Source organism: Macaca fascicularis, chromosome 2 (genome assembly GCF_037993035.2).
Source record: "Macaca fascicularis isolate 582-1 chromosome 2, T2T-MFA8v1.1".
In the NCBI taxonomy this organism is placed as follows: Eukaryota; Metazoa; Chordata; class Mammalia; order Primates; family Cercopithecidae; genus Macaca; species Macaca fascicularis.
The window spans coordinates 34,661,885-34,677,316 of NC_088376.1; the positions used below are offsets into that span (position 1 = coordinate 34,661,885).

General features: G+C 37.6%; 1 protein-coding gene across 9 annotated transcripts in view; it reads right to left on the minus strand.

Moving 5' to 3' along the window:
• The window catches only part of CPNE4 (copine 4), a 509,383-nt gene that overhangs the window by 158,449 nt on the left and 335,502 nt on the right, over positions 1-15,432 (minus strand). For all 9 annotated transcript variants that reach the window (XM_045386989.2, XM_074031048.1, XM_074031049.1 and 6 more), the window contains 2 exons: positions 10,653-10,724; positions 7,580-7,654 (listed from right to left, as the gene is read on the minus strand). In XM_045386989.2, coding sequence (XP_045242924.1) covers positions 7,580-7,654; positions 10,653-10,724 — 147 coding nt within the window. The remainder of the gene's footprint in view (positions 1-7,579; positions 7,655-10,652; positions 10,725-15,432) is intronic.

Genomic DNA, 15,432 nt, shown 5'->3' on the forward strand with positions numbered 1-15,432 from the left:
AGCATGATCTATATACAACTTAGTGCCCTATTTCTTTTGCTTGTTGTATGTTTATTTTACATGTTATATATCACAATGCTTTTTCTATTGTATTTCACATTCTTTTTAAATACCATGAATGAATTAGGCATGAAGTTATTGTCAGGAGGGCATACTAAAAAGTCAATGAAAGAAAGGTCAGGTACGGCCTCTGTCTTCAGGTAGCTGAAAATCTATATGCAGCATACTGGCTTTAGCACTGCTTTCAAATCTCAACTCTACCACATATAATCTGAATAACTGTGGACAAAATATTTAATTTCTCCAAGGCTTAGTTTGCCATTCATAATGGAAGGAGTATCACCCTTTGCCTGATAGTGACGTAGGAGAATTAGAGGAGCTGGTGCATGGCAAGTGTTGAGTCCAGTGCCTGGTACATGGTGAGGACTGAAAAAATGTTAGCTGCAAAAATCCCCAACAAAATAGTAGCAACCCAAATCCAGTGGCACAACAAAATTTAAGCCATTACAATCAAGTATGCTTTATTCCTGGGAAGCAAGGTTGGTTCAACATACACATATCAAAAACCATATGATCATTTCAATAGATGTAGAAAAAAGGTTTTGAGAAAATCCAAATCCCTTCATGATAAAAACCCTCAACAAACTAGGCAGCGAAGGAACATACCTGAAAATAATAAGAGCCATCTATGACAAACCCACAGCCAACATCATACTGAATGGGCAAAAGCTGGAAGCATTCTGCTTAAGAGCAGAAACAAGACAAACATGTCGACTCTCACCATTCCTGTTCAATATAGTACTAAAAGTCCTCACCAGAGCACTCGGGCATGAGAAAGAAATAAAAGACATCCAAATAGAAAAAGAAGCCAAACTGTCTGTCTTTGTTGATGATATAATTCTATATCTAGAAAACCGTAAAGACTATGGCGAAAGACTCCTAGAACTGATATTCAGCAAAGTTTCAGAATACAAAGTCAATGTGCAAAAATCAGTAGCATTTCTGTGCAAAGTGAGAGCTCCATCAAGAACACAATCCCATTTATAATAGCTAGAAAAAATGAAATGCCTACGAATACATCTAACCAAAGAGGTAAAAGATCTCTACAAGGAGAACTACAAAACACTGGTGAAAGAAATCATAGATGACACAAACAAATGGAAAAACATTCCATGCTTATGAATCAGAAGAATCAATATTGTTAAAATGGCCATACTGCCAAAAGCAATCTATAGATTCAATGCTACTTTTATCAAACTATAAACATAGTTTTTCACAGAATTAGAAAAAGCTATTGTAAAATTCATATAGAACAAGAAAAAGCCTGAATCACCAAAGTATTCCTAAGCAAAAAGAACAGCCAGAGGCATCACATTACCCAACTTCAAACTATACTATAAGGCTACAATAACCAAAGAAGCATGGTACTGGGACAAAAACAGACACATAAGACCAGTGGAACAGGATAATCCAGAAAAAAAGCCACATACCTACAGCCATCTCTTCTTTGACAAAGTTGACAAAAATAAGAAATGAAGAAAGGACTCCCTATTCAATAAATAATGCTGGGATAACTGGCTAGCAATATGCAGAAGAATGAAACTGGACCCTTACATTTCACCATATACAAAAATTAATTCAAGATTGAATAAAGCTTTAAACGTAAGACCTCAAATTATATAAATCCTAGAAGAGAACATATGAAATATCATTCTGGATGTTGGCCTTGGCAAAGAATTTATGTAAGTCCTCAAAAGCAACAAAAACAAATTGCAACAAAAAATATTGACAAGTGGGACCTAATTAAACTAAAGAGCCTCTGCACAGTTAGAAAAAAAGCTATTAACAGAGTAACAAGTGGTCAATAGAGTGGGAGAAAATATTATCAAACTATTCCTCTGGCAAAGATCTAATATTCAGAATCTATAAGGAACTTAAACAATTCAATAATCAAAAATAAACAAATAAAGAACCCTGTTAAAAATTGGGCAAAGGACATGAGCAGACACTTATCAAAAGACAACCTGCAAGTGGTCAACATACATATGAAAAAATGCCCAATGTCACTGATTGTGAGAGAAATGCCAATCAAAACCACAATGAGATACCATCTCACACCAGTCAGAATACCTATTACTAAAACTTTAAAAAATAACAGATGTTGGTGAGGCTATGGGGAAAAGGAAACACTTATATACTGTTTGTGGGAACGTAAATTAGTTCAGTCACTGTGGAAAGCAGTTTGGAGATTTCTTAAAGAACTTAAAACAGAACTACCATTCAACTCAGCCATCCTATTACTGGTATATACCCAAAGGAAAAGAAATCATTTTGCCAAAAAGACACATGCACTTGTATGTTCATCAAAGCACTATTCATAATAGCAAAGGCATATAATCAATCTAGGTGCCAATTAACAGTGAATTGAATAAAGAAAATTTGGCACTTATATACCATAGAATACTACACAGCCATAAAACAAAATAATGTTTTCTGTAACACACTGGATGCAGCTGAAGGCCATTATCCTAAGGGAATTAGCACAGCAACAGAAAATCAAATACCACATGTTCTCACTTCTGAGAGCTAAACATTGGGTACACATGGACATAAAGATGGGAACAGTGGACAATGGTGACTACTGGAGCAGTGAGAGAGGGAAGGGAGCAAGGGCTGAAAAACTACCTATTGGGTCCTATGCTTACTACCTGGGTAATGAGAACAATTATACTCCAAACCTCAGTGTCATGCAATATACTCATGTAACAAACCTGCACCTGTAGCCCCTGAATCTGAAATGACAGTTGAAATATTAAAAAAAGTTGGCTGCTATGATGATTATCAATAGAAGAAAAAAATTCATGAAGGCATTTTGTAAAAAACTATACAAATATCAGAGATGATTACTATTAAGAAGGCATCTGATTCATGGAAATGAAATAATTCATACGCTCCTCAAAATCTCAAGTGTACATTCAGAAATTCACAGCTTCAAAACAACAATTCTGGGTCTAATTGTGTGGTCACTTTAACTTGGAATTTTCAGCTTTTTAAACTTGATTATTAGCACTAAGATGGCCATTGGGACAGTTCAGTTCAATAAAGATGAATGAATTGACTGTTTTACCGAAGTTGTGCTGTGGTAAAATTGTTTAATAACACAGAGACCATATTATTCTGCTTTTTTAGTTCAATATAAAAGAAATTTAGCTAAGTGACAGGGTGATAGGCAATTAGGAATCAGTGCATATCCATGACAGTGACCTTGAAAGTGAAATATTGGACCTAGAATAAATTATCTGAAAGATGCAGGCATATCCAGGCTGTATAGCTTACTAATTTTGTGACTCTGGGAAATGTCTGATCTGAGTATGCTTTATCTGTAAAATGGAAATAAAGATACTAACTTTTGGGAATATGCTTATGAGTTTTGGAGATAATGTAAGTTAGACACCTGATACTTGGTGCACAATAGATGCTCAATAATTATAATTTTCTATCATTAATGCAGAACAGATTACAGTTTCAAGCAGGCATACTTAAACATAGTAAAATCACATCACAGCAGGTAGAGATTTTACATTGTTTTAGAGTGGGGGTCAGCAAACTATGGCACATGAGCCAAATCCAGCTTTGTTTTTGTGAATAAAGTTTTATTGGAACACTGCCACACTCATTCATTTTTGTATTGTCTATGGTTGTTTTCATGCTTCAAAGGCAGAGTTGAGTAGTGGGGACAGAGATCATGCGTCCTGCAAAACCTAAAATATTTATCATCTAGCCCTTTATTAAAAAGTCTGCCAACCTCTACTTTAGAGACAGATTTGTTTACTTATATTGCACCCCATCAAACTAGCGTCACGGGAACACGGAAAATGCAGTCTATAATGATTACTACCACATATGTGGAGACCACCAGGGTGGGAATTAGTTCCAATGCACCAATATGAGTACTTTCTCGAGAACGGGAAGAGAATGAATCCTTTGTCAGCTGGAATGTTCTAAAGTGATTATTACATTTCTGCCTCTACTTACTTGTTAGATTAATTGCCAACTAGTTGCTAATGTAACAAATGTGCTTTATGAGTAAGAAAGTCCCTTTCTCTACTAAGTGAATTGCATTAACATTAGATAAATAAGTTATTTATCACAAACCTAAGCTATTTTATGTACTCGCTCTCATTGAAGAGTGAGGAGGTGATTGCTAGTCTGTTGAAAACAAGTTAAAAATGGCTATTTCTGTCAAAAAGAATGGTGCATTTCTCTGTCACTGTGGTTTGCAAAAGTACTTAGTGCTTTTCCATATACCCTATAACAGGGATTCTCAAACTTCTGGTCTTAAGACCCCTTTACATTCTTAAAAATTATTGGGGATCCCAAAGAGCTTTTGTTTTGTTGTATGTATTAATATTTGCCATATTATAAAGCTGTTAAATTGTTAAAATATTTGTTACATTGTTTAAAAAATAAGAAAATAAACCTACTACATCATAACAAAAATAGTATTTTAATGGAAATAATTATTATAATTATGTTTTCCAAACTTAAAAAATAGTGAGAATGGTATTAGTTTACCTTTTTGCAAACCAATTTAATGATTAGCTTAATAGAATGCAGCAGAATCCTCATATTTATGCTGTTGTGATATTAGGCATCATGTAGCCTCTGGAAAACTCCACTTTACATGTATGAGAGAATGAGAGTGAATAAATAAAATTATGTCTTAGCATTATTATGAAAATGGCATTGACTTCATGGGTTCCCCTGCAAAGGTATTGGGACCATGCATCTTACTTGGAGGACTGCTGCCTGACCTCCCCTCTTACCTCCCCTCTTCCTGGCTTCCTACTTCCCTGAAACACATGAAAACATTTCCAAGTCTTCCATATTCTGAGACCAAACACCTATTATTCATTAACTCTCTGCTCCAAAAGACTTAGATTTTGTCAGGCAATCTGATTGAGTCCCTCTGTTGCACTGATTTTTGTGTGTGTGTGCCTATGTGGCTTTCAGTAAGTCATATCACATCTCTGAATCTCAGATTTTTCACCTATAAAATAAGGCAGTTGGATTAGACAGTGGCTTTCTACCTAAAGTATGTGGACTCCTGGGGGCTACCAGGGTTACTGCCAAGAGACTGGAGATCCAGGCATCCTACAACCACTGTCTGAATTGGATATAGCATATTTTTCCTATATATTCATACTTCAGTTTTTAAATGTATGTAGAAACTAGTTACTTTCATGATATTCATTAACACAATAAAAAATTAGGAGCATTATTTATTTTATAGTGACTTTTAGTCATACAATAAGTTTAACTAGATACAGTAAGTTTTAACTGCTAACATGTAGGTAGTTATAAAATTGTTTAACGCTAAAAGCTAGAAAAGGGTCCTCCTTGAGAGCATCTGGGAACTATTTTTCCAGCTGTGACATGAAATAATTGTATTATTTTATTCTATTTCTATCATAAAAATTTTGTGATAGATTGCATTTTGTAAACATGACCACCGCAAGTTCATAGTCCACATGCTTTTTCTACAGTATGATTTTGCCACTGCCCTAACACGATGTGGAGTCCTAGTCATGGCCTCATGACTCGCTTGCAACCAAAAGAATGCAGCAGAAGTGAATGACGCATGACTTCCAAGGTCAGGAAGGGGTAAGAAAAGGCTATGGAGTGTCTCCCTTATTCTCTTGAGATGCTCTTTCTGGAAGAAGCCAGATACTCTAAAGGAAGTGTGACTACTCCAGGACCACCATGTGGGCACTCTGGTAGACTGTTCGAGCTAAGCCCAGCCATTCAGCCATCTCATGTGCCAGGCACGTGAGTAGAGCTAGTGTAGACCCTCCAGACAAGCTCATCCACCAGCCGAGTACCACTGATTGGCTTGCATCAACATCACAGACAGCAGAACTGCTCAATTGAACCCTGATTGAATTTCTGACCCTCAAAATCATTAGCTATAATGGAATAGTTCTTCATTTAGGTTGCTAGATTTGAGGTGGTTTACCGTGCAGCAGTAGAAAACCAGAGCAGTAGTATTGTGTCTTTGGGTAAATCATCATACCTTGCTGAGCCCTCATTTCCTGAAGAGGTTGTGTGAAATGATCTTTATGGTATCATCTTACTCCTCCATTTTACAACTTTGCCCTCTTTCCATCTGAGACGACCATTTACCTTGAGTCCAAACTGGAGCAAAGGCCTCTGATTTGTTCTCTGAATTACTAAGGATCTGGACAAGATACAGCCACATTATGAAGGAACTAGGGTCTCCAGCACTGGGGCAATGAGGCTCAGCAATGACCAGGGCCCTGGACAATCAGTACGGCCAATGGTGGGAATAGCCATTTAGAGCCATTTTAAGTGCTGCGAGTGGCTCTTTCAGTTCTATGAGCAAGTGTTCATTTGACTAAAGGGAAACTGCTCAAACACTTCAAACCCAACTGGTCCAACAAACCTCCAAACCCCTTTTACTTTAACATAAATCAGACGACAAATTAGAGGCACTCAATAGCCTACTAAATGTAGAGAAACCATTATAAGCCATTAAGCAGGTAACTTAAAACTGCTATACACTGAGCCAATGGCTTATAATAGCACCAGGGAAGATACTACAAAGTTTTGTGAGTTCTTCTGAAATCTGGGGAGATGATGAAGGAGAAGGAGCATAACAGTTGTGAAAAGGTGAAGTTAAAAGCTTGCTCCCAACTGACATCAATACACACTGCAGTTCCCAGCACCTAGTTCATGCTAATGTTAAAAATGTAACAGTCTGTGATGGTTTCACATAAGCTACTCAAGACACTTTTAAAATCCAAATACAATTAGTTTATAAAGATAAAGTATTTCCTGATGTCCCCAGGTAGAATAAGTTGGCCTTACCAGGACACACTATTATATATCACTTATCACATTCTATTATGGATATAGTATTACTATACCATTTGTTTTTTAGATGTATGTTTTACTTCAGTGATGAATTCCAGGTTGCAGATGTGAGAGTGGAATGCCTATTTTTGATATATCTTTTTTTCCCACCACCTCATGCATAACAAGCACCCAAAAAAGGTTAGGAAAATGAATGATGAATGAGTGAACAAATTAACAAATAAAAGAGTGAATGAGTGAATGCATAAATGGGCTGAGTATTAATACCCAATAAATAGGAATTGTACAAATGAATAAATGTGATACCACATGAAAAGCTCTTAAACCTGTACTTGGCAAACACAGGTGCTTAATAAATGTCATTTTTCTTCCATTTTGCATCTTCTCCTCTCCCTTAGAACGTCTCTAGAAATGGGGTTAAATCATATTTACCTGTGCACATCTCACCTGTGGCATTTGGAAAGTCTTAGTGTCATAGAATTGTCCTGTTTTAATTATAGTCCCTTCCCCTTCTCATAAATCGCTTCTTAATGTGGGGGAAACCTTACTTTGTAGACCTCTCTGCATTTTTGGATCTGTTTGATAATGTGGGTGGAAAGGGAAAAATAGCTGCAGGGAGAAATCTGATTAAACTGTGTGCTAGCTTTATTACTTCCTTCAATAAGGCTAATGCCAAACACTTTACCTTGTCATCCAATTTCCGTGCATTGAATGCAAGCTCAACGTAGTCGTCATTGCCAGATAATTCTTCAGCAATCACCTAAAGGAAAAAAGCACACATCAGCTGCAGTAGAGGGTGAACTCCTTAGCTCCAGAACCCATGAGCAAATTTAGTTCCTGTTTGGTTCAAAACTCAACAAAGACAAATGTTGGACAAGGAGTTTTTCCACAACCCTAGTGTCTATAGCACAGCAATTCTAGGCATTCAACGGAACTCCCTGGAATGGACTATGGTGAATAACTAGACACCATTTATGCTGAGCATGAGAACATAAGAGGTGGGACCCAAGCTGGAGGAAGAAATAGAAGAGCAGTTTGGAAGAGTTTCTTTCTTTGAAAGTCACATGGCATTGGATAGTATTTCTATAACTAACTACAATGTCTCCCTTTGGTAAATTATCGAGAAGGATAAACAGCAATATTTCTTTACTGTTTTGAGTGAGACCAACAAGAAATGGTGGAATAAACTAGTTTCCATGTCAAATTTTTCTAATTCTTATTTTTCAGAAGACCGTCCCTGGGTTTTCTGAGATGAAGATGTGTGTATATGTAAAGATCTAAGCCCTAACACCCAAGTACAGACCATTCCTGACAAAGATTTTTGCATAGGTGAAGAAATTATTGTCCAAAAGGCTTTCTCACAACAGGTCATTTTCCAGTACTTAATAGTTAGTGACTCTCAACAAAGCCTTGGAGCAGAAATCGGTGGAGAAAGTTAGGAGAAAAATAATGACAGCAAAAACAACAAAAATCTAGAAGCCAGTCAAGTTGCAGACAAGTTAAAACCTTTATAAATAATGCTAGGATTTACCATGTATTCTGTGGCCACAGCACATGGATACACTTATCAAATTGCTTATGTCAAGATACTATTAATTCAATTTTACCTCTTTTCTATCTGGGCTCAACAATTCCATTGTGAGTTGGGTCCATATGCTCTCAATAGGCACTGGTAGTATTCCAAATATTTTGGAAAGTTTAAGTTATTTACACTTAATCTTAAAGCTAAGATGGCTGCCTTAAGACAGATAGACCCAAAAATGTATGAACAACTGAGAGTAGATAACGTGAGTCCAGGTATATAGAAAAAATTCCAGAACTGGTTGATAACCCAATAACTATCATATTTGTATTTTTCATTTGGTCCTCTTTTGCCCCTTACCACCTTAACGCCTCTTATATTTCATTTGATTACTGACCCTTAAGTATTTTGTGGTCACAGACACCTTTGGAGAACTGATGAAAGTTGTGATTTTCCACAACTGCATAGACCTAGAAAATTTCATGTACCTTTTCAAGTGTTTTCTAGAAGCTACTAAAGCCAATGTTTTGATCTAAAGACCCAAAGTTGAGGAGTATTTAAATACTTAAAATTAAGAAAAAGATCAAACTTTTCTGGGATGTGTGGAGAAAGAAAATCTCAGGATATCTCAGAGAAAATATGGCAAGATGAGATTTTGTTCTTTTGAGAAAGAACCATAGCAAATTCATACCTGGATCTACTGGGTTTGTGGGCTTTGGGAGTGAACCCGTGGGTCCACGGCTTTTCAGAACACCATCAGTGTCTTCAAAGAACACTTTGATTCAGGATTGAAGATGGCAGTCAAGAAAAAGTTTTAACACGACAGTGTCATTTAAAATATTCAAGTGATAAACTAAGGTAAGTTCTTGTGAGAATGGCCACGACTTTCACTGATAGCTCTTTTGAATTTTTTCCTGTGCTTAAAAAAAAAAAAAAAAAAAAAAAAAAAAAAAAAAAATTCAGGGCTGGGTGTGGTGGCTCATATCTGTAATCCCAGCACTTTGGGAAGCCAAGGCAGGTGGATCACAAGGTCAGGAGTTGGAGATCAGCCTGGCCAACATAGTGAAACCCCATCTCTACTAAAACTACAAAAATTAGCTGGGTGTGGTGGCAGGTGCCTGTAATCCCAGCTATTTGGGAGGCTGAGGCAGGAGAATCATTTGAACCCGGGAAGTGGAGGTTGTAGTGAGCCAAGATTGTGCCATTGCACTCCAGCCTGGGTGACAGGGTGAGACACCATCTCAAAAAAAAAATTGGTTTCTCTCTACTTAAAAAGGAATGTTCAAAAGAACTCAAGAGGTTTGCTTCCTGGCCATTTGCCTCTCTAGCAATTCAGAATTTCCTTGTAGTTTTTTCTACCTTGTTTCTTTTGCTTGTCTTTGTTTGTTTGTTTGTTTGTTTGTGTTTTGCTCCATACATCCAAATGGTTGGACCACATTCTCTACCTTTTTCAAGGTCTCTAACAGAAGATGTCAAAGTTTCCAATACCAGGCATTCCATTTGAAAATGTAAGCTCTTATTTAGAAATATGTCTCGCATTACCCGATAGAACATTCTGCAATTATAGAAATGTTTTATAATCTACACTGTCCCATATGGTAGCTGCTAACCACTTGTAACTATTGAGTACTGGATATGTGGCCAGTGTGATTAAGGAACTGAATATTTACTTTAATTTTAAATAGTTTTATTAAAATTTAAATAACCACATGTGGCTAGTGGCTACTGAATCACACAGTAAACCTCCAAACTATTATATCAAAGAGGAGTGTTAAATGCTGAGCTCTTTGTTTCTTAGGCAACAAACCAAACCTTGAAGAAAATGCTATCAAAGCAAAATTTGAATTCTCAAAAGAAATGAGAGACAAGGACAGGTAGCTTTGGAGCTTTGATGGTGTGAAAATGCTAAACAATTCCATAATCTCACTGTGCTCAAAAACGACACCTTTCTCCTCCACTAAAATCTATCTTGCAATTGCAGAAGTGCTTACTAGAATTAAATAACCTTACTTTCAAATGCCTTTCCTTATTTATTTTTCCTAGAGTTAGAAGGATCAAAATTGTATTGTCAGAAAACAGAAAGAAAGAAAAATAAGGGAGTGATTTCAATAGTTCAGTAGCTGTGGCGCCAACTCCCAGTGTCAGAAAGTCTGCTTCCCAAGTGTCCGGTTTTGGCTGGCCAGTCCGCCCAGGCTCTCCACTCGGGCAGACAGCTGCTTAGGGAGGGCTTGCTTACCGTGATGGACGATTTCCCTGCTGTGTTCCCATGCTTCAGCAAGGATTTGGATAGCTTTCTCTGGGAAACAATCTGCACAAACGGAAACAAAAGGTAGAGATACTAGTCATTTAACTGCAGATCTATTTAAAAAATTTTTTTTTACAAAACTCTGCATTCACATTCATGTCAATTTATATTTCAAGGTTTGTCAGTGAGCCTCTCCTAATATAGGTTATTCCCTTTTCTCTTTCTTCTTATGGTTTGTGATATGAGAGAGTTAGTGAGTGAAGAATAATTACAGATAATGCAGTCAATTGGGAGGTGGCTTAATTGTTGATGAAGGATTTACATTAAAATTAGACAACTTTGAACATGTATGTTGAGACAAAGCAGATGAAGTTTCAAAATGATCTCAAATATATCATTAAGCCTCCAGGCAAAGTGGGAGATGGGGTGCAGGGAGGGAAAGGAACTAAAGGGCTAAGTATAACCTCTAGAGTTCTAGTTTTAATATATTCATTAGGAAGCCATAAAGTAAGTCATCAGAAAACTGATGCTCAAACAAGCTAATAGGAGTAATTGGGGTTCTCTTCATGATTCAATGCCAATGCACCTGTGCAATGACAACTAAAATCATCGTCATATTGAAAGCTATTCCTAGCAGAACTTGCCCCATTCTGTTTTTCCTCTTTCTTCCTTTTTTGAAAGAGAAGTTTGACAAGGCATTGAAGTGATGATTGTTTGGCAACCCATGATTCTCAAAGAAGAAAAGGGTGAAAAGAACCAAGTTAAAGCTACACTTATGCTTACAGGGAACAACATCATCCATTGTGGCTGGAAGCTTCTATTTAACATGGTCCACAATGATCCTAGCTTTGTAATATTCATGGTATTGTGTAATATTCTCTCCTCAAGTGTGGGATGGACCCAGTGGACTTGCTTCTAAAAAATAGAATATACAAAAGTGATGGGATATCACTTCTGAGAATAGGTTACAAAATGACTGTGATTTCTTATCTCTTATATCTTATATGAGATGATATCTTATATCTTACCACTATCTCTCATTCTTTCTCTCTTTCAGAGCCTTTACTCTGGAGGAAGCTAGCTGACAGATTGTCAGTAGTCCTATAGGCAGACCCATGTAGCAAGAAACTGAAGTTTCTGGCTAAGAGCCAGGAGCATAAACCTGCAAGAAGATTCTCCTCTAAGTTGAGCCTTGAGATAACTGCACCTTGAATGCAGCTTCATGAGAGATGCTTGCATTTGGCACTAGTGGAGACTTGGTGTTTTCATTGCTGTCACACAGAGACAAAAATATATGAAGAGGACCCAGAAAAGCTGTACCCTGATCCCTGACATACAGCAACTGAGATAATAAATGTTTGGGTTTTTAAGCTCTCAAGTTTTGAAGTAATTTTTTATCAGCAGAGCAATGATACTGTACATATATTATTCACACAAAGACAAGAAAGGACATCACCATGAAAGGCCAGGAGGTAAACTCATTCTTTGAAATCTTCATATATTTTTGTCTCTGTGTTACAGCAATGAAAATACCAAGTCACTACTAGTGCCAAATGCAAGAAGTCCAGAGAACTTCCCTAGGACAAGCAGATTTAAGGATCTTGATGTTCAGTCTGCTATAATCTGAAGAGAAAATATTTCTGTAAAAATGTCACCTGGTGATGACGATGATCATGATCATGACTGTGATGATGATGACAACAATGATAGCAATGTAGCAACGGAAACTCCCACTTAAAAAGTACATATTATCTTGCAGATGCTTTATTCATTCTACAAATATTGATTTGGCCCCCACTGTATGCTAGACTTGGTGGTAGGCACTAAGAATAGGGTGGTAAGTAAAATCAGACGCAATGTCTAACCTCATGGAGTTCAGTTTCTCTGCAGGTTTTTTTCCAGCAAGGGAAGTGGGGAAGACACATGTGTAAATGACAAAACAAGGGTCATCTGTAAGCAGTAGCCAGGTCAACATCTGACTAAAGAAAGGCAACATATCCCATTTCCCAAACAAATCTGGTCTCAGAAATACTAATGTCCATTGTCATTGTGTTTCATCCACGTTGGTCACCTACTCCCCTGACGTCAGGAGACCCCAACAACCATCTCAGCACTATAACAGCCCACTCATTGCATTAGCAGGTGTGGGTAGACCATTTTTTACAGACAGTATCTCACAAGATTCACATTATCTTTATTCAAGGAAGAGTAAAGGAAACTTATCCCAAGAGAACCTGGATGGCCATAGTTCTCTCTCCTCATTCTTAACTTATCTAGAAATACCAATGTTTCCATTTGCAGGGAATGAAGAAAATGCTACTACATGCCAGCTTTTGCCTTTTGCAAATGCTAAGAAGATAAGCAATTTCCCAGGAAATATCCCTTCTTAGGAAATGGGCATTTGAGTATAACAAGTGGTTAACTGAAAAAGAAAAAAAAGAAAAAGAACTTGTTTTACAGCCTCGAGGTTTCTGTCTCAGCTCCAAGGAATGAGTAATAATCAGGGTTTCAAATTTTTCATTGGAATAATGGTGGTCAAGCAATGAGTTTCCATTGATGTTGCCATTCTCAGGACAGTTGGGCAAAAATAGCAGGGAAGCCCAGCTGCAGCAGTGACCTGTAGAGGAAAGCCTATTTGTTGCAAATCCCACTTATCATGTATACTTTGTTGCAGCTGTAGCAACTGCACCCAGCTCAAAAACGCTTTAGGTCTTGACAGAAGATGAGAAAGTCAGACTCACAAGGACGCTCACCCTGGCTTCAGCTGACATTTGAGGCCAACAAATAGCAAATTGTGCCTGACATCAAGGTTAAAAGGGATGCATCTGTCAAAGTTCCTTAATTTGATTCTTTACACCCTATGATGGGGTCACAGCTGCAAACCTTGGTATTCAACAAAGGGTGACGTGTAGAGGGAGGAAATAGAAGTTGAAATACTCTTTTTAGCAAGGTTGGACCAGAGAGACCTTAGTACCATTAGGCTTCTTATCTGCATCCACACATGGATCTGGGAAGAAGTGCTTCTTCTCTAGTAGAGTGGACAATGCCTTCTAACAGCATGGGTCTTCAATTTTAGAAAAATGCAGTTTCATTAAGTGAATGGGAACAAAGCAAGGAGAATAAAAAACTGGTATTTCAACAAGTTTATATTCAGCTGAACTTTATTCCAAAGTCTTTCAAAACAGTCATTTTGGGAACTAGATGGTCATTTTACATGAGGCTGCTTTTATTGAAAATATTTTCAGAATTATTTTTTGATATTCTTTAAAATAGTTACAATGACAAATATTTATTGAATACTTTCTAGGTAGCAGTTACTGTTCACAGGCTACAATGGTGAAGAGAAACAGATTAAAAACATCTTACAATGTAGTGAAATCTCTACTAGCCTTAATTTGAGAGCCCCAAAACATGCATTACACAACTTTTATTCCTTAAAAGGTAAATACATATTATATGAAAAAGTGTTTGTGTAAATAAGTTTGGAAATTATAGGATTATACAAAGTTGAACATTTCAACTACAGACTTCAGCAGAGCTTTAGTTGTGAATCCCATGAAACAAGCACTCTTACACTTGTTTGGCCCTAGAATTCTTTGGTACAGGAGTCTCTCTAGTGTTTTGCAAACTACTAGTACAATTACTAGGACCAATCATTACAGAGAACTAAGGTTTCCTGGTCTCACTGTATAGCAGGCAAGGTAAACCTGCCCAGAACTGCCCAGGCCTCCCTCTTGCAGAGCTTGTAGGACTTCCAACAGCCAATTCAGGCATCTCTTTGCCTGAAAGTTTCCTCTGGTATCCATGGCTACCATCCACAAGCACAGCAAGATGGAAGTGGGGAGGTAGGCATCCCTTGGGAGCAGATCTCAACCAGCGACTGATGGTTCATTGGTACATAAATATCTCGGCTCTTTTCCCTCAGTAGTGAGGGTTGACACTGGGTGTTTGTTCAACATGGGTGCCTGACTTGTCCCAGTGAAATGAAGCTCCAGTTTCTCCCAGTGGTGATTTGTTAGCTAATGCACTCTTTATTTTATTGACTGTTTTCTCTTTGCTATCTCATTTCTCTTTTTCTCTCCTGCTGTTTCCTTCACCTCACGAATAATCTACTTAGCCTCCAATGCTTGACAATGTCTGGAGGAACACAACCAATACACTTATTCTGTGACAGATGATATGTGGAACACTTAATGCTAATTAGATGAATTCATTTCTTGTCATTTAATGATCAAACTCTTTCTTGTCTCTAAGCAATTGGGATGAAGGAATCAAGTCTTAGAGAAATCAAGTTCATCTAAGGTCAGTTAGTGTTATGGATGAAATTGTGTATCCCATATTGAAGCTGTAACCCCCAGAGTCACTGTATTTGGAGATAAAACCTTTAAGGAGATAATTAAGGTCAAATGAGGTCATAAGGATAGGGCCCCAATCTGATAGGACTGGTGTCCTTATAAGAAGAGACACTGGATCATGTGCATACACGCACTCACACACATTCTCTCCCTCCCTCCCCTCCTCCCTTCCCACCCACTTTTCCCTTCTTCCTCCATGCTTCCTCCTCACTTTCTCTTCTCTCCCTTCAATCGAAAATTTTTATTCATTTTTCAAGCTCTACATGAGAAGTTTGGAATCATTGCTGTGGTAGGAGGCCAGTGAAGTCACTTGTGGAACCAAGAAGGACTTTATCCTTGCTACTCGCATTGTGTACCACTCCCCCATCCCGTCCCCTCCAACAGCAGCAGCAAGGCTGGGGAGCTTGTTAGGAATG